The 18,821-nt window shown below is 36.5% G+C and overlaps 1 protein-coding gene across 1 annotated transcript in view; it reads right to left on the bottom strand.

Moving 5' to 3' along the window:
- Window positions 1-1,244: 1,244 nt before the first annotated feature.
- Window positions 1,245-18,821, bottom strand: part of FAM171B (family with sequence similarity 171 member B) — a gene marked incomplete at both ends in the record, with an annotated part of 81,499 nt that continues 63,922 nt past the window's right edge. The window contains 6 exons of the mRNA XM_080689912.1: window positions 1,245-2,589; window positions 2,819-2,942; window positions 6,705-6,821; window positions 9,527-9,697; window positions 14,280-14,438; window positions 17,348-17,440. Coding sequence (XP_080546038.1) covers window positions 1,245-2,589; window positions 2,819-2,942; window positions 6,705-6,821; window positions 9,527-9,697; window positions 14,280-14,438; window positions 17,348-17,440 — 2,009 coding nt within the window. The remainder of the gene's footprint in view (window positions 2,590-2,818; window positions 2,943-6,704; window positions 6,822-9,526; window positions 9,698-14,279; window positions 14,439-17,347; window positions 17,441-18,821) is intronic.

The raw sequence follows: 18,821 nt of genomic DNA on the forward strand, positions 1-18,821 counted from the left end.
ATTGAAAACAAATTGCAAAGACTATGAGTGAGCTAAAGAAAATTTATATTTCCCTGAAATTGAAACTGTTTTCTTCAAATGTCTTTTAAAAATATCAACATCTGGATACAGAATGAGTATGCCAAAGATTTTTAAGCCTCAGAAAAATGGGATTTCTTTTTCTGCTCATTCACATGAAATGTTTAATTCCTTTATTTCAATGTATTGCTAATATTTTGGTGTTGATAAGAAATGTTTATCATTTTTAAAATCAAGTTTGATGCCTTTAAGTGACAGAATTTGAGTTTTTAGGAAAAAAAAGAAATATATTAAACCCAATTTTAGCCTACATGTTATCAATCAGCCTTAAGATAAAGTCATGGATTTTTTTTTCATATGGGTAAAAATTTTCTTTGACAGGTAAGGTCACCTCATTTTTGAGGGGAGAAAATTGAAAATAAAATTCCAGTATCAGAGCATTCATTTCTCAAATTCCTATATAATAGGTCAATGTTTCATTTATTCTGTGAAATTATATCCAAAAAACCAATGAACTGGTGTCTCTATCACTAATGACTAAGAAGTATTTTACCCATCTTATATGAACTTTACTTTGGGGATGATACTATACACATGCTATTTATCTTTAAAAAGAAGATGTCATTTGGCTTTAAAACTCTAGAACAGCATCAGTCCAAACATATATCAAGTTGTATTTAAGTATAGGCCAGGAGGACAGAATAGTGATACCTCACAGGGATGATGTCTGAAGAAGACAGTTTCATCTCTAAATGTTCCATGGGGTAGTCATCAAAGCAGAGGCAATGTTTTGGGGAGCAACTTTAGGAATATACATTTTACTATCTTATTTCTAAATGAGTAAGTACCAAATTAGCAAACTGAGCAAAAATTTCAGATAACTGACATCTTGATGCTATTTTACATTTTGAAAACTTAGATATTTCAAATCCATCACTCATCCAACATAAACGCAAAGACTAAGTCAGAAAAAACATTGCTCAATATCTTTCTCTCTGATTCCTGAATTTCACTATTTGCTCTGCTTGGGACATGTCCAGGGAAGCACTCCTCAATGTCTCTATCTCTGATTCCTGAATTACCATTTTCCTGTTTACTCTGCTTGAGACAAGTCCAAGGACCATGAGATTGCTCAGTCTAAAGATCTTATGAAGTTCACACTTCAATTTACACCAAGAAGCAAGAATACACAGCACGAGACAGCAGAGACACAACTGCCCTTGGGGTTAATTTATGGGAATCAGTGGGCGCTCCTCTCGTTTCTTCCAGATGTTAGTCTTGCTATCCCTTTTGGCTAGTGGTGGTCTGCCCCTTTTTCTTGTGGGGGACATATTGGCTTCGAAATCTTCGACAGTGCTCTTTCTTCCTGGGGACTCTTCCCCAGGGTGCTCCATAATGGCTCCACTCCCTACGTCTAAGATGTGCCTTAGAGCCGGGTCCTCTGGGGAGCAGACAGTGGTTCCGCTCTCACTACTGCTCAGGTCCAAGTCTTCTAGGTACAGGATCTTGGGCTGGTGCATGCTTTTGATGAACGTCTTCTCCCTTTCCAGCTTTCGAATTGAGTGATGCTCATTCATATCCACTCCTGAATCTAGACTTGCATCATTGCTCTGGGTTCTCTTGCCCTTTTTTAGGTCTATGAAGGAATGTCTCACTTGCGCCACTGGCTTTCCATCCAGAGACACAAACCAGGCTCTGGGATGGGGGGAGGGCTTTCCTTTGGACAATTCCAGGAGGGTCTGTTCTGAAATTCCCTGAAGTTCTGATGAAAACGGAGTCATAACGACGGCTTCATTCAGTGTTCCAGGAACAGAGACGGATTCCAACAAGCTGTTGGAATATCGGCTCCAATCAGAGGTCTGGGATGGCAAGCTCTGTTGACCTTCAAGTACAATGTCCTCCTCCCTGGCTTCTGGGGGCTGTGCATGAGAATGCATTGGCATTTTGGGCAGTGTTTGGGTAAAGTTCTCTCTGTTTACTGGTTCCATCAATTGGCCATAGACCAACTGTCCCTTTCTTGGCAAAGTAGCTGACTTAGCAGTGTGTAACTGCTCTGGAGTGGAGAAAAGGTCGGATGTTTGAAGAATGGCAATAGGCTGGCTGTAGATATGCATTAGCTGCTCAGGAATGTGGGAATGCCCATACACCTCCTCATTACCTGGGAGATACCTCTTTTCCTCTTGAGCATCACCTAGGGATGCAGATAGATTGTTATTCATATGTCTGGGTTGTTTGGTCCCTACATTGGACTCCAAAGATTGTGTTGTGTTTCTTGAGTAATTATTTTGATTGACTGACAGAAAGGAAACATCTTCATTGTAGATTTTAAAATTGTCCCGAGTTTTTACCATGGAAACTCTTTCTTCTGTTTCTGCCTTTGATGGTTCCTTTTTCTGAGGGCTATATGAGGAGTTTTTGGCATTGAATAACTGTGACTTGTCCTCGGTTTTTAGAGCGACTTTAACTGAACTGATGTGATTTATGTGTGTTGTTGAAGTTGTCTGGTCTCTCTTGAGGACCTCAAGTTTAGTGATATTTCTTTCTCTTTTTTGTGGAGTAACACACTTATCCCTAGAGTTGAAGAGAAGGCAGAAGAAGTTATGATCTTGATAGTTCCCTTATACACATGTCATATATGCAATGCTGTTAGAATATTTGCTTTGATTTCTATTCTACATATTTTAAAAGACTAAAAAATTTATTTATACAAATCAATTTCATAATGTACAGAATATGCTGAAATAGTATTTTGATTTGATAGTTTCCTGTGATGGTACACACTGATTAATGCTGTTCTTACCTGCAATAACAAAGTAGTACAGCAAAAAATCCGATGACAATTACTATTGTTCCTCCTAATATGGCTGTAAGAAACACTGTGTGGTAGGCAGTTATATCCTTGGGATCTTCATTTATACCAGATCCTACATGGGCCAATACAAGTAAAGAAAACAAAAAGAAAACATTAATTTAGGTCAAATTTACAATGATGCCATGCCCTAGATGAAGCAGACTGAATATGTACATATTTTTGTTTGCCTCCCTCCCATGGTAAAATTCCCTAGTAACGTACACCTTCCCCATCCTTTAAGATTAATTAACTGACTTCCTTTGACCAATGAAATGTGAATACCTTAAATGCATGGTATGGCTCTGCCCTCTTGCTTAGATACTCTGTTATATGCTATAATATACTCTGGGATATAATATATCCCAGAGAGTTACTATTCCTTCAACCTGAGTTCTGGAATGAGAAATATGTTGAACTGAACCAAGCCAAGCTCAACAGTATTGCAGCCAACCCCAAAACACTCATATAATATAAGGAGCAAATAAATGTTTGTTATCTTTAGCCACTGAGATAGCAAGGTTGATACTGTGGGAATGGCTGACGATTACAGAAATTTGCATCTGGCTAATGAGATGCAACTGTCACAAAAACCTATTATATGTGACACTTGTTTCTAGACCAGGCCAGGAAAAACAGAGTAAGAACTTGTTTCTGGGGGCAGTGAAAATAGTGACCCATGCTATATAGTAACAAAATGTCTGGTAAAGTAAACTGGGAGAAATGTTTCCAACCACACTGAGCCTTCTGGAAAGAGGTTGGTGGTAGTAAGTGTTGATTATTAGTTGCATTGGGTATATTAAGAAAAATTTAAAGATAAATTCAAAAATGAATTTGCCAAAGCAAGAAGGGATGTGAAGAATAGGAAGAATCTAAAAATCCTGGGACTCGAAGGATTCAAAGTTGCAACTCCTTCTGCCCGGGCTCCACAAGAGGAAGACATCATGATCGAGGTAAGCCAAGCTTATCATAGGCACTGTGGACCCACTATTATCCTTTTAAAAGAGCACATGTACACAAATGCTATGTGCTAAGCTTTGGTGCAGTGACTATAAGGGAAGTAATATAGGTTAAGTGAGGTCATAGGAGAGGGTCCTAACCAAAAGGACTGGTGTCATTATAAGAGGAGGAAGACACCACAGATGTCACTCCATGTGTGCACAGAGGAGAGGCTATGGGAAGATACTACATGAAGACTCCCATCTACAGGCCAAGAAGAGAGGCCTCACAACCCTAATAGCACCCTGCCTTTAGGCTTCCAGCTTATAGACAGTAAAAACAATAAATTTGTATTGTTTGAGCCACTCTGTCTATGTGTATGCTGTCATGGCAACTAGTGCTGACTAATACAATATCCAACTCCTCCAGTGTAAGGATAAGAAAACTAATACTTAGATAGGTAAGTATCAGTTTGAAGCTTACCTAGTTAATTATGAGCCAAACAGGAATTATTATCAAGTTCTTCATACTTCTATTAGTATAGTATTGCTTTGACTAGGATATGCTTACAGAACAGATGTTTCAAAAGCATCACTAGAAGGTGTGTAAACTAAATAAAAATCTCATAATTTATTTTAGTACTCTGTGTCACACAAAAAAATTTCCAGTAGTTAAGCTAAAAGTCAACTTCTGGGATGGAAGTTGAGCTTTGTGGTAGAGCGCTTGCTCAGTATGGGAACTGTGAAGAGGAGGAGAGGGGGAGGGGAAGGGGAAGAAGAAAGGAGAAGAAAAGATGAGGAAAAGGATGATATTTGCCTGTTTTAGAAAATTATTTTGGTTTCTGTAATTCATAAGCCATCTTATATAAATTGTTTCAGGATGGAACATTTCTTTAAAAAACCAAATGTTCCCTAGGCTATTTTTATTTAAAGTAAAATAACTAGATCTAGTTGACATGAAGCATTAAATTAAATATTAATTGTTCTTTTTCATCAATATTTTATTATAGTTGCAAATCCAGAATAGGATAAGGCCAGACAGCTGGCAAGACCTAATGATATTTTGTATTATGAAGAACAAAGGTAACCACCCTCTGGTTTTTGAATAAATAATCCCATAAGCATTAAATTCAAATAGAAATAGAATATCCTTCTTAATCACACATAGATAAGGGCTTATATTTCATTTACTAGAATACTAAATGTTGATTTCATGGAAAAAAGACTTGTTACCTTACATGATTTAAAATTCAAATGTTGCCACTGTAAAATGAAAATTAAACTGGATTTAAAATTTTGGAGGAGGAATTTAAGATTTCAAATAATAAGTTAGCGTGCAGAATACGACAGAGAAACATAAGCAAGATATCATCCACATCACGGAACATGGTATATACTGAAAAAAAATTTTGAGAGTCTGGGGAGGGAAACCAGGGGCATTCGACCTCCGAGCTATACCTCCTGTCCTATTTTTTATTCTTTATTTTGAAACAGGGTCTCACTAAGTTGCGGAGGGCCTCACTAAGTAGCTGAGGCTGTCTGGAGACACTGATCCTCCAGTCTCAGCCTCCCCAATTCCAGGATTACAAGCGTGCGCCACTATGCCCATCTTATTAGAATTTTTTTTTACCAATATGAAATGGCCAGGTAGCAGGTAGCTACTCCTTAGCTGGGAGCCAACGCATCTGAAAAACCAGAATGATTAGCCCTGACATATGGAAGAATGATGAACACATTATTCAACTTCCACTCCCAAGCTTTCACTAAAATGATGCTAAGTTTTTCTTTGTTTCAATTCGGTAAACCTACAAGGATCAAAGAAGACTAGCTAACAACAATAGCAGCAAAATGGTGAAAGCTAGAAAGTTGACTCTGGGAAGCCAAGAAGCAACTAGAAAGACAAGAGCAACTTGCTTTATGCCAGCAACCCCCAAAACCAAAGAGGCCAAAGAGTGATAGTAACTAACTGGACAGTGTAACCAATCTAAACGGTAGCAGGCTACAGGATTCTTCTTCATTCATGAAACTTAATGGATAAATTATGCATTGTTTGAAATTTTTGAGAAATTTACTGAGTGGGTTTAATGTAAAGTTGGTTCCCTTAGGTTCAAAATAATAAGGTTTCATGTTAAATTCAAGAAAATGAAATATTCATATGCAGAGATCATTCCCAGTGGGCAATTCTTGGCTTGGGGCCACCAGCCTCCATCTATCTGCTGTTAAAATTTTTATGTCAATTTTCATTTGTTATATCACCTATATTCTCTTCAAGAGTATGGAGACACTAGTATCCAAGATACTTTTCTTCTCCCAACCCTCACCAAGAGATGTCCTCACAACTCAAGAGTGGGCTGGCCAGATTCTTCATCCCTAGAATGATCAAGAACCATGGAAGAAAAAAAGTGGAAATGGTTGAAGTTCATTTCTCATAGTGGCAACCTGGGAAAGCCAGTCAAGTTGGCTCCCTAACCAGACCCTCGGGGCTGCAGAGATCCCTGACTTTCAGCATCTGGTTCCCCAACCTTCCCTAGGATCCAATAAACTCCTCAAATATTTTATGAATTGCTTTAAATCATCTGAAATGTTTCTGTTGCTTACAACCAGAAGTGCTCACTGATCTGGATGAAATTTATTCAGGAAAAAGTAAACTAAGTAACAAATTTTCTTCTTCAAGATTCATCAAATATCATAGTATAATGGGCCTTTAGAGTTCATGGAGCTTAATCTTTTCTTCTATATGTGAAAAGAAGAAAGAGAAGATCAAGAGATTAAGTTCTTTCTCCAAGGTCATACAGCTAGTAAGTGGCAATGCTGCAAATAAAACACAGGTCAGCTGATATGAATTCTAATATAATATCTGGGTTATTTTTTAAAATTCAATTGTCTGCGTTATACAGTACCTCTATTTCCTGGAAGTGGAGCTGCTATCCAGTAGCCCAAATGTGGTGCATCATAAGTCCAAATTAAATGATTGTTATATTCTTTGACCATTCCCCGGCCATGATTTACCCAAGCACCTGAAAAGAAAGGTAAGTCAAGAACACCAGCAGTTATATATCTTTAGAGTGAGAGGATTTAGCCAATAGTCGTGTGAATAATACTTTATAGGATTTTTCAAATATTATGAAAACTATGATAACAATTTATCAACAAATAATATGTATTAAATGTTACACTGTATTTAGGCTATATTATATCTTATAATAGAGAAAAGAATAATTTGAATGATTTGTTTTGACCAAAGGAAATAGAGTCCTTACAAACAAAGATGCAGATATACTTAGAAAAATCATGACTAGCCAACTGGTGTTCAACTTGCGTATACTAAGACCTCTCTTCATCAACAGGTCGTCACCTGTCCTAAGATTTGCATGTTTAATTGCCTATTAGATTATTAAGCACTATTTTGTTCTAGTACTATTGGTATAGTTCTTTCGAAACCAAAAATTTTTAAACAAAAACAACTCTCTGTTCCAATTATATCTTGCTGTTTACACAAAAAAGATCTCAGCAAAACCCATGCCTTTATGAATTTTATATACAAATAGCATAACAAAACTATCATAATCTTGGTGTATATTTGTATCTTGGCTTACTGATTTGTTGTAGTAAATTACCCACAACATGTAAAACAGTTTTTTTTAAATAGACACATTTGTACATATTTTGAGGCCCCAGTATATTAATTTGATATATGTATACAACATATAATGAGCAAATAAAAGTAACTGGCACCTCCATCTCCTCAAATATTTGTCAGTTTTAAGTGCTGATAACCTTTGTCTTCTTCAGTTATTTTGGAATGTATCATAAATTGTTGCGGACAATAGTTACTCAGCTGTGCTAGAGAACACTAGAACTCTGCATTTCCATGTTTACTGCAGCACTATTCACAAGAGCTGAGATATGTAACAAACTAAGATATCCATCAATGGATCAAAGGGTAAAGAAAATTTGGTATATATACCTGACAGAATATATAGCCATAAAAGAATGACATCTGGTCATTTGCAACAACATGGAATAAACGGTGTTTTTAAGATAGAAAAACTTGAAATGATGAGAATGACTCAACCTATCACTTTTAAATAGTTAAATTTCATATCATTAAACATTTTTATGTGATTAATCATTTCAAAAATTTTGTCACTAAGAGGCACATTGAAGACAAAGGCATTTTCTAAAAAAAAAAAAAATCAGAAACTAGAACTCAGCCGGGCGTGGTGGCGCCCGCTTGTAATCCCAGCATTCAGGAGGCTGAGACAGGAGGGTCGTGGTTCACTGACAGCCTCAGCTACTTAGTGAGGCTCTTTGCAACTCAGTGAGACCCTGTTTGAAAATAAAGAATAAAAAATAGGGCAGAGGGTGTAGCTTGTAGGTCAAATGCCCCTGGGTTCTATCCCTAGACCCATTTTAAAAAAAAAGAAACTAGAACTTTAACAGCAAATACTCTTTTTTAAAGTACTTTATGACAACTTTCTCCTTTCAGCAAATTAGGAAATTGGGGCCTAAGTAAGTTAAATGGCTTGTTCCAAACAATACTGCTGATAAATGGACTAGATAGAAACTTAGTGATCTTAATCTAATGAACAATAGCATATTATCATTTATATATTTCTACTTTTAAAAACACAGAAATATTGCTGCTTATCTACTAGAGTAAAAATCTGTATAGATTTTTCTTCGGCCTTAATTTCTACAGTTGCAGTTACAGTGGAATGCCATTCCAAATCTCCCTTGAGGATATAGCACTCCATGTTCTCAGTTCACAGAATTAGTTTGAGGTCCCCACCCAATATCCACCATGTGACCTAAGCCTAAATAAGGGTGTGTATTCTACTCACGGGCCAGAAAGACTGGTTCTAAAGTGGGTATGGTATGGAAAATCCATTCTATCAGTGCTGTGAATTCAAGGACATATGCTATGGCTACTAGGGGAAAAAAAAGTCTCTTGTCAATTGATCTTCGAGTCAGGTAAGTATAGAGATAGAAAGCTACAGCACTGGCAGCCTTCTTGGAACCCTGAAAGGAAACCTTATCTTAGAAAAGCACAAAAAATCAAGGAAACAGAAGAGAAGGAGGACAAAAACAAAGCCCTAAGAAAGAAACAGGCCAGGATCTATAGCATGCTTTGCCCAAGGTAGTCCTACCTCCAGACCATTGGTTTGTGAACTGGTCATCCTACCCCCTTTCTTAAATGCTTTTTTAGCAACTTAGCCCCACCTTATTTACATGGGGACACAAGACCAAAGCCAAGGAAAGCTTAAGAAAAAGTACTTCAAGTTGCCACTTAGGAGCCCAAACCCAGGGAACAAAAGTGGTATCTAAAATTGGGGAGGGGGTAGAGGAGAGTAATTCTTCCTATCTCTTAGTAATATAATCTTATTTCTTTTCATGAAATTAGCACACATTTCTCAATTGCCTTAAGCTTTTGCTCACATAAGTCAAAAATACTGCTAAGAAGATTTTTTTTTAATGATTTCTGCTTCAGATTTTTGGAGGAAGGCAAGAGAGTGTGAGTGAAAGATGCTGGGTGAGATGACATAACATACTGGCATTGATTATTTCCCCCACAGTCATCTTAGCCAAAGTGAGGCCCGTTGTGATCAGTAAACATAATGCATATTACTGTAATGTTACTGAAAACCTAGAGCGGTACCAAATTCTAAGACAAGGCTTTCAACAGAAAAATACTCAAAATATCTTGACTTAGATAACATACCTGTGTTCATATCAAATGTCCAAGCAGGTATGTGATCTCCAACATTTATATCATTTGCATGTAGAAGAGGAAGAGAAACTTGGATGGAGCCATCCACCTTTAATTCTTTTCCTCCAGAATATATTTTCACACATATTGCAGCAAGAGGAGTCAGTTCTATATTTTCAAAACCTAAAGAAGAAGACAATTTATAAAAATTAGTTGTGAACAATTGATTTCAGTTACATAATAAATTATCATGGGTCTAAATATCTAGTTTTGCTATTTCATCCAGTGTTATCATTTTAATGTCAAATAGATTCTGGTCCCATATTAAGGATTTTTAAAATGTAATTTCAAAATATTTCATATATTTTGAAATATAGGCTACACGATGTAAAACTAACAAATCATTATGAGGTTTGGTTATTTAATTCTCTCAGAGTCATCTGATTTGAGGACACTGAGATTGAACTAAATATTTTCAAAAACCTAAAAACCCAACTATCAAACAAAAATTAGAGCCAGGTGTGGTGGCATATGCTTGTGATCCCAGTGGGAAGCTGAGACAGAAGGATCTGGGTTTGAGGACAGCCTCAGCCATTTATGTATGTATGTATGTATGTATGTATGTATGTATGTATGTATTTATTTATTTATTTTTATTGTTTTGTGGTACTGGGGTTCCTGGAAGCCCTTCTATCTCCGGGCTACACTCCCAGACCTATTTTTTAAAATATATTTTTATTTATAAACAGGGTCTCGTAAGCCAGTGCAGCTGGCTTCGAACCTGCATGATCCTCCTGTCTCTGCCTCCCAAGCGTGGGGATTACAAGCATGTGCCACATTCTGCAACTTAGGGAAACCCTGTTTCAAAAAAAGAATAAAAAGGGTGTATTCATTTCGAGTCACCCCTGCATGCCAGTCTGGTATGGAGCTGTATTTCTATTTTCTGTATTTCTATCTTTCTAATAAACTTCTTTAAAAAATAAAAATAAAAAATCACACTGGGAGTGTAGCTCAGAGGTAGAATAACCCTGAGTTCAATTCCTAGCAACACACACACACACACACACACACACACACACACACACACAACCATATGCCCAAATAAAGGCACTACCATAACCACACCATAAATGCAGACATAGATTTAAAACATCTGTCCTTTAGCCGGGAGTAGTGGCACATGCTTGTAATCCCCACTCTTGGGAGCCTGAGACAGGAGGATTGCACAGGTTCAAAGCCAGCCTCGGCTGGCTTAAGAAACCCTGTTTCCAAATAAAATATAAAATAGGTCTGGGAGTGTAGCCCAGAGGTAGAAGGCTCCTAGGCGCCATCCCCAATACCATAAAAAAAAATCTGTCCCTAGCCGGGTGTGTCCACACAAGTTTATAATCTCAATACTTGGAAGGCTGAGACAGGAGAATGATGGCCAGGCTCAGCTAACCTAGTGAGGCCCTCCGCAACTTAATAAGACCCTGTTTCTAAATAAAGAATAAAAAATTCAAAAGTAGAATGCCCCTGAGTATAATCCCCAGTACTGCAAAAATATATAAATAAATAAAACATCTGGCACTCCTCCTGGGACCATGGTTTAAAGAAGAACTAGAACCCATAGTCACAACTGCACTCATGTAAAAAGTATTCTTACTCAAAATGCAATTTTTTTTTTTTTTGGCAGTACTGGGGATGGAACCCAGAGCATTCTATCTTTGAGGTCCCCCCCCCAGCCCTATTTTTTATTCATTATTTTGAAACAAGGACTCACTGAGTTGCAAAGGGCCTCACTAAATAGCTGAGGCTGTTCATGAACCGTGATTCTCCTGTCTCAGCCTCCCAAATGCTAGGATTACAAGAGTGGGCCACCACGCCGGCTCCTCAAAATACAATTTTAATAGATAACAAAATAACATTATTTGATAAGGAATATATTCCTTGATTCTTATTAATGCTATAATTGAAAGTATATATATTTATATTTTTAAAAATTAATATTACATTAGACCTCAAAGTCTAAAAAATAGAAGAAAAATAGGTTAATAGAATTGGTTTTATTGTTTTTACTTAGGTTTTCAAGATTTGTTTGGATAACTTATAATGTGACTTCTAAAATAAATCTTCATGAGTTATCTGTATATTTCTGTTACCATGAGGAAAAAAAGTAGAACATGCCTTTTGTTTTTAGTTATATTTTCAAATATATGAGTAAAAGTATGTTTATATGTAATGTTAAATTACAATATCAACTTTTATAAATAATTTGATAATTTTGGATTTTCTAAATACTTTACTAACACATTAGAAATAGAAAAATATATACTTGTTACTTATTATTTGCCTTTGGTCTATTTTGGTACCAAGGCGTGAACCCAGGGTCATTCTACTTCCAAGCTATACCCTCCTCAGCCCTCTTTTATTTTGAACCAGGGTATGCTAAATTGCTGGGAGCTCTGCTAAATTGCTAAGCCTGGCCTTGGACCTGCAATCCTCTTGTCTCAGCCTCCCTGTAATCTTTGTCTTCAAAGCTAGAGTTGTATCCATTCACTTAAAAATAATTATACAACCCTTAAGAACACCACATAACTCACATGGGCCCCAGAGATACAATGACTACACGATCTGTATACTCTCTCCTATATATTTTTAATTATTCATTACTATCAAAAAATCCTCCTTTTCAGATCACAGTTTGCAGACAGCCTCAGCTACTTAGCGAGGCCCTTTGAAACTTAGAGAGACCCTGTTTCAAAATAAAGAATAAAAAAATAGGGCTGGGGGTATAGTTTTGGAAGTAGAATGCCCCCTGGGTTCCATCCCCAGTAGCAAAAAAAAAATTATCCTTTTCATTTCTTTTTTTTTACTCATAGTTTTTTCTCCCATCTGAACCTAAGTACATGATAATCCAGAAGGGCATTGTAATTAGGTGGTCAAGGAAACATCCTCTCTGAGCTGTGGTCAAAGGTAAGGAGCCACTCAAGCAAAGACCTCAGAGAAGAGCTTTTGAAATATAATAAGCAAGTATAAAGCACCCAGATCAGATGTGATCTTTGCAGGTATTAGAAAGAATGTAGCCAAGGTTCTGGAAGGCAGGAAATTAGGGCAGGGCCTTGAAGGCCAGGAGCAGTAGTTCTTTTTCCACTACTACCACCATCAGGCCTTCAGTTATTACACAGGGTAACTACTGGCTTATTGAAAATTTTCAGTGAAATATAAGAATACTAATCTAGGCGTGGTGGCACACATCTGTACTTCCAGTACTTTGGAAACTGAGACAAGAGGATCAAAGGTTTGAGGCATGCCTGAGCAACTTGGCAAAGCCCTCAGCAACTTAGTAAGACCCTGTTTCAAAATAAAATGGGATTAAAGGGTGTAGTTCAGAGGTAAAATGCCCCTGGGTTCAATCCCCAGTACCTATATTTACATTTTTATATGTACACATATATATACATACACACACACACACACACACACACACACACACATATATATATATATATATATATATCACACACACACACACACACACACACATATATATATATATATATGAACACTAACTAGCTGCCTAGTTGCCTTAAGTTGTCTGGTACTGTTATCGGATGAGCAAAATAATAAAATACATATTTTTCAGACTAGTATACCAGTAAGTAATTCAATGTAAGCACAAATCAAGATTTTTTTTTCTGGTACTGGGTGTTGAACCCAGGGCATTCTATCTCTGAGCTATACCTCAAGGCCTATTTTATTTTTTATTTTGAAACAGGATCTAAATTACCACACCTGGCCTTGAATCTGTGATCCTCCTGCCTCACATTATTGACTGCTTAACATACATATGATAAAACTGTTGATTCAAGAAAGATGTGTCAAACCGGGCATGGTGGCGCACATTTGTAATCCCTGAGCTTGGGAGGCGGAGACAAGAGGGTCACGCAGGTTCAAAGCCAGCCGCGCTGGTTTAAGATACCCTGTTTCTAAATAAAAAGTATAAAATAGGTCTGGTAGTGTAGCCCGGAGGTAGAAGGGTTTCCAGGAACACCAGTACTACAAAAGAAAGAAAGGAAGAGAAGAAAGAAAGAAAGAAAGAAAGAAAGAAAGAAAGAAAGAAAGAAAGAAAGAAAGAAAGAAAGAAAGAGAAAATATCTATAATAATTTAATAAATAATCTATAATTTAAAAAATTAATGAATAATCTATAATTTAAAAAAGAAAGATGTGTTTTCAATATTTACTTATATTTTATCATAGAGAATGGTCAGTATACTAATGTTAAAGGTAACAATTACAATAGTTTATTCCAATCTATAAACTCAATAAATGCCTTTATATCTCAACAACTACTGATACTTCTTATCAGTTTGATGAGATTGAGCAGAAGATCAGGTTATGAAAAGATATGGAGAAATATGTTTAAATCAAATTCCCATTTTTAAATTGTTTTTAATTCCAAAGTCTTAAAATAATCATAACTATTTTCTATACTTGTTTACATCCTTTGAATCAAATGAAATTTAATTGAAATGAGATGAAATTTTCATTAATTTGAAATAATGCATGCAAAAGACCTAAATATGATTATTATTTTATTAGATAAAAGGCAATTACTTATAAACATTTTAGTAAATAAATTTATGCTTCAAAAGTGACATCTGTTCTCTAAGACTGAATATCATTTTTCTATTAGCTATCTAAATGCCTAAATAGTATTTGAAAGATTTATGTGCTGATGTTTCTTATAGATAGGATTTCATTATGTAAAAATTAGAAAATACCTGGTTTATTGAGAGTAATTCCAGTTGTATACAGAAAACTGTCCACCTTCAAAAACTGTTGTAAAACCGTAAGATAGCCTGTAACGTTGCTAATCTGATGGTTGTCAGGAAGTTTAATTAAGGCTTTTGAAAACTGAACACTTGGTTGAGATTTGGCATCTGGAAAAAGAAAATCTCATTAACGAACAGATAAAACAAATGCATGTTTAGCACAGCATCCTTGGTTAGGATGTTTTACTTTAAAAAGAGCAGCTATAATTACTTCTAAATGTCACTAACATCTCCTTTTATCATTTTATTATTTTAAATCAAAACTAAGTAAGAAACCCCTCCCTTTTATTCTAAGACTACACAAAGCACATTTGTACTAAAGACTCCTTGATTCGGCTGCCCAGAATTTCTTCGCCTTTCTTTTTCACTTTAGGGAACCGCACACTGACCTAAATTTTTAGCCCATGTGGTTCATTTGGGGTTTCATTTTTGTAATAAGAGTGGAGTTGATGGTATGTGCCAGAATGAACTGAAAACAATCAAAACATCTTGTTACTCTCTTGGCTTGACTGATTTGTTCAATAATGGGCTTTGTCCCAAACACAGTTAGATGTAATATGAATTTTCTTGGACAAAGATGGGGGGGGGGCTTGTTTTACTCCTACTCGATTTTATGTGAGCAGGTGTATATCTGGGAGTTGGCAACCACCACCTAGTGACCAAAAATGGGAGCTTTTTGAAAACTGAGGCAATATTCAGAGAATGGAGAGAGAAAACTTGTTTGTCAATGCTTTCAGCTAAAGTACTGATCCAGCTCTAAAGCTGGTCCTACTGCTTGTGGGGTGAAAACTCCCCTCAGGCTAAAGCCAGCTTAGTACTGGGCTTCCAAAAACTCGCAGCAGAAGCTGCCTTGCATGACATTCAGCCTCATCCTACAGTGGGTAGGTTTTTCATTTAGAAACCTAATCATTCATTCAAAATTTTCCAAATGCCAGTTCCTCAGTTTATAGATTATATCTCAATTTAATAACTTTGAGTTATTTTTATTTTAAATTTTATCAAGTGAGACCTCAGTAAATACTACTAATGTTTCTGTAACCAACACATTTTATTTAATAAATCAAGGATCACTTAACTCTTGAATCACTAAAATTAAAAAGTATCAGAAACATTAACTTTTGCTTTGGACTATAATAAGATCACTTATGATAAAGGCAGATAAAATCAATTAAACTATTAACAGAATTTTAAAAGGAGCAAGTTTAAAGACTTGCATAATGATAAGTGATTTAATAGATTAAGATAATTCTCAAAATAAATACATTCTTGTTTGCTTAAGTAGCTTGAGAGAAGAGTCGAATCCCTTGAAATCACTGACAAGTACTATCTATGACTTACTCTTTTTAAAAATGCACTGTTTATGGTAAGATGCAAATTCCTTATAAATGAAAATATGCATTCAATGCAAAATATCCAGCTATGGTTCTCTAGTGTTTTGTACATTTCTAAGGTTTCCATTTATCTCCACTCCTTTTATCACAAATACATTCACACACATGCCGAACACATTAGCACGGTACAAACTAAACTCCTTCCTGATTAAATGTCTTGTGGGAGTTAAGAAATGGAAAAGTCCACTTTCTATGGAAAGAAATAAAATCAGAAACATAGACTCTCTCCTGCTTGCCCTTCCCAACAGGTCACTTCTTCGGGAAATGAGGCCATAAAATAAAGTGACCTGAAAACTCATGAGGGCTCGCAGTATCTCCGGGGTCCTGCTGAGGGATACCCAGTACTGCCCAGACGTGAGCGCCCCTGGTGTCTTGGTACAGTGACAACAGAGCGGCACGGACATGTTCACACTGATCCATTTCATGAATTCCTGCAGAAACTATAATTTTTTAATGTGGTCTGAAGAGGCCAGTAAGGGATAAGGATGTGTAAAAAGACCAAAATGAATAAATAAAACATTGAAGGGGAACTCTAATTCCATTCAGGCCTCCAGCAGCATAAAATGTGGCCTCTCTCTGAACACATATGCTTCTGATTTACTTCCATCCTTCCACACACAAGCCCACATCCACTCTTCTGCCATACTCCACAGAGTCAGTGACTTGAAATTCTGCCAAATTCATTTGCATCTCAAAAGTAACTGAGTTTACAGTCTCTCTCAGTCTAGTCCTCCAAGGTTAATCCACCCAAAGCTCAAATTTTCCCAAATATTAGTATTAAATGTTTCTTCTTTAGTATTGCAGAAATATAGCTTCTAAAAAGTAAAGAACATTCATACCCAGTTCCTTTTTCTATGACTCTCTAACTGGACTCTACCTTGAGGACCTTCTCCCTTTACCCTACATTTCCATAATACTTCAGACCTCAACATTAACTCACCAGTCCAATACAAAACAAAAACCTGAACAGACTGTTATCATTTATATCTTACAGCATCATATAATATGCTGTAAGAGTCATAGAATGGCAGATATTTCTTCTAAGCATTAACTAAGGTGTGTGGGAAGGCAAAGTCAGGATCAAACCATCACCCCCATGGTTGGTAAAGCAGAATTAGAGGACACAGCTTAAATCAATACCCAAAATACAGCTTTTTGAATTTTTCACCTGGGATATGCAAGTATGGCAAATCATATATGCCTGCCAGATCCACTACCTAGGCTCAGGCCTCTCTCAAAGAGACAGCAAGATTAACCCAAGGGGCTGGGATAAAAATTACCTGCAATTAGATAGTCCCAAAGGTCCCAGTGACATGCAGTCTGTCCTTTCTCCTATTTTACCAATGACTAATTCCCTAATGAGACATATAATTTAGAAAGAAGTATAGAAAGATGCTCTTACTAATATTTCCTAAAGCCAAATATTCCCATTTGGGGTGACAAAATAGTAAAAAAATAAAAAACAATTCTCATACACACACACACATACATCATATGTTATAGAAAGATAAGAATCAACTTATTGATCTATCACTGGTCAGTTTAGGTATTTCCTAAGTTATCATTAACACTGATTCATTTGCATAATAATCACTTTTTATATTAAGAAAAAATTATTGTACTTACCAGCTAATTTTCCAGTAATCAAAACAGTATCTTCAAATAGCCATATATTTGCTTGGCTTTGTGGTAACAGTGAAAGTGTAATTGATGAATATACTGTGAAACATAGCACAATTAAAATATTTAATATAGAAGGGAACCTGAGATGCTAATAGTCCTGCTACCTCAGTATCTAAAAATTGGGGAAAAACAAACCACTTGATGTGATGCACAATTTAAGCCAAAGGAAAAATAAATATGAAATATGATAGAGAAAAAAGAATACAATAAAGTAAGAAGAAAATATTGGGCACCACTATTTTGTTTTTCTGATCTTTTCTATTTCAAGTAGTAGTTTGTAGCAAGGTAAGTAATAATGTTCTATAACTGATGCCAAATAAAAAATGATTAAGTGCTTGAATAGCTCTCTACTTTTTCTATATACTTGTCATTTAGTTCTTTAGATTTTTTTTAAATGTTTCTTAGCTCCATGATTTCAGGTTCTTCAGATAGAGACTGTACCTAGTCTTAATTTTTTTTAACTTCTCACAGATGAACACAGTTCTCTTCTGTACCCAATGTGTTTTACCAAATGAACTGAGCTGGCACAGGAAGAAACAATTTAGCACACACTCACACATACAGAATGATCCATAGATAGCTGGGCATGGTGGCGCACGCTTGTAATCCTGGCACTTGGGAGGCTGAGACAGGAGGCTGAGACGTAGGTTCGAAGCCAGCCTCAGCTACTTAGGCTCTCAGCAACTTAGTGAGACCCTGTTTCCAAACAAAGTATAAAATGGGTCTGGGAGTATAGCCTGGAGGTAGAAAGCCTCTGGGTTCCACCTCCAGTACCACCAAAAAAAAAAAAGAAAAGAAAAGAAAGATCCATAGGCAACCTTAAAGAGTACCACAGGGGGCACTGAACCCACCTACAAGAACAGGCACCTGAAATGACTGGTGGAGTGGGTAAGAGCAGACCACTTGAAATATGACTGGATTATTTCAAGTTAAGGGTCAAGAAGCTGGGACAAAAGAGCATTTTATAGACAAGAACAAATCACACCAATCCTGCAAAAGGAGAGTAAGTTCAGAGGAGTTGCTAAAAGCACAAGTTCTCACTTTGTATCTCTCCTTTATGCTAAATAAGTATTTAAATAGAAAACACAATATCCTCAAACCCCTTAAAAGATAAAACATTTGCATGGTTTTTAACATGTTGAGGTGTAGGGGTTGTGGTGTGTTACTGGGTATTGAACCCAGGGGCATTCTCCCTCCAAGCTACACCCCAGCCTTATTTAATTTTTTATTTTGAAACAGGGTTTTGCTAGGTTGATGAGTTTCACTACTCACTGAGGCTGTCCTTGAACCTGCAATCCTCCTATCTCAACCTCCCAAATACTGGGATTACAGGCATGCACTACAATGCCTTGCTTTTTGACAGCCTTTCAAAGCTATAAAACCTGTGAAGAATTCTGCTGAACCTCACTAAAACTTA

Source organism: Muscardinus avellanarius, assembly GCF_963383645.1.
Source record: "Muscardinus avellanarius genome assembly, chromosome: 2".
Taxonomy (NCBI): domain Eukaryota; kingdom Metazoa; phylum Chordata; class Mammalia; order Rodentia; family Gliridae; genus Muscardinus; species Muscardinus avellanarius.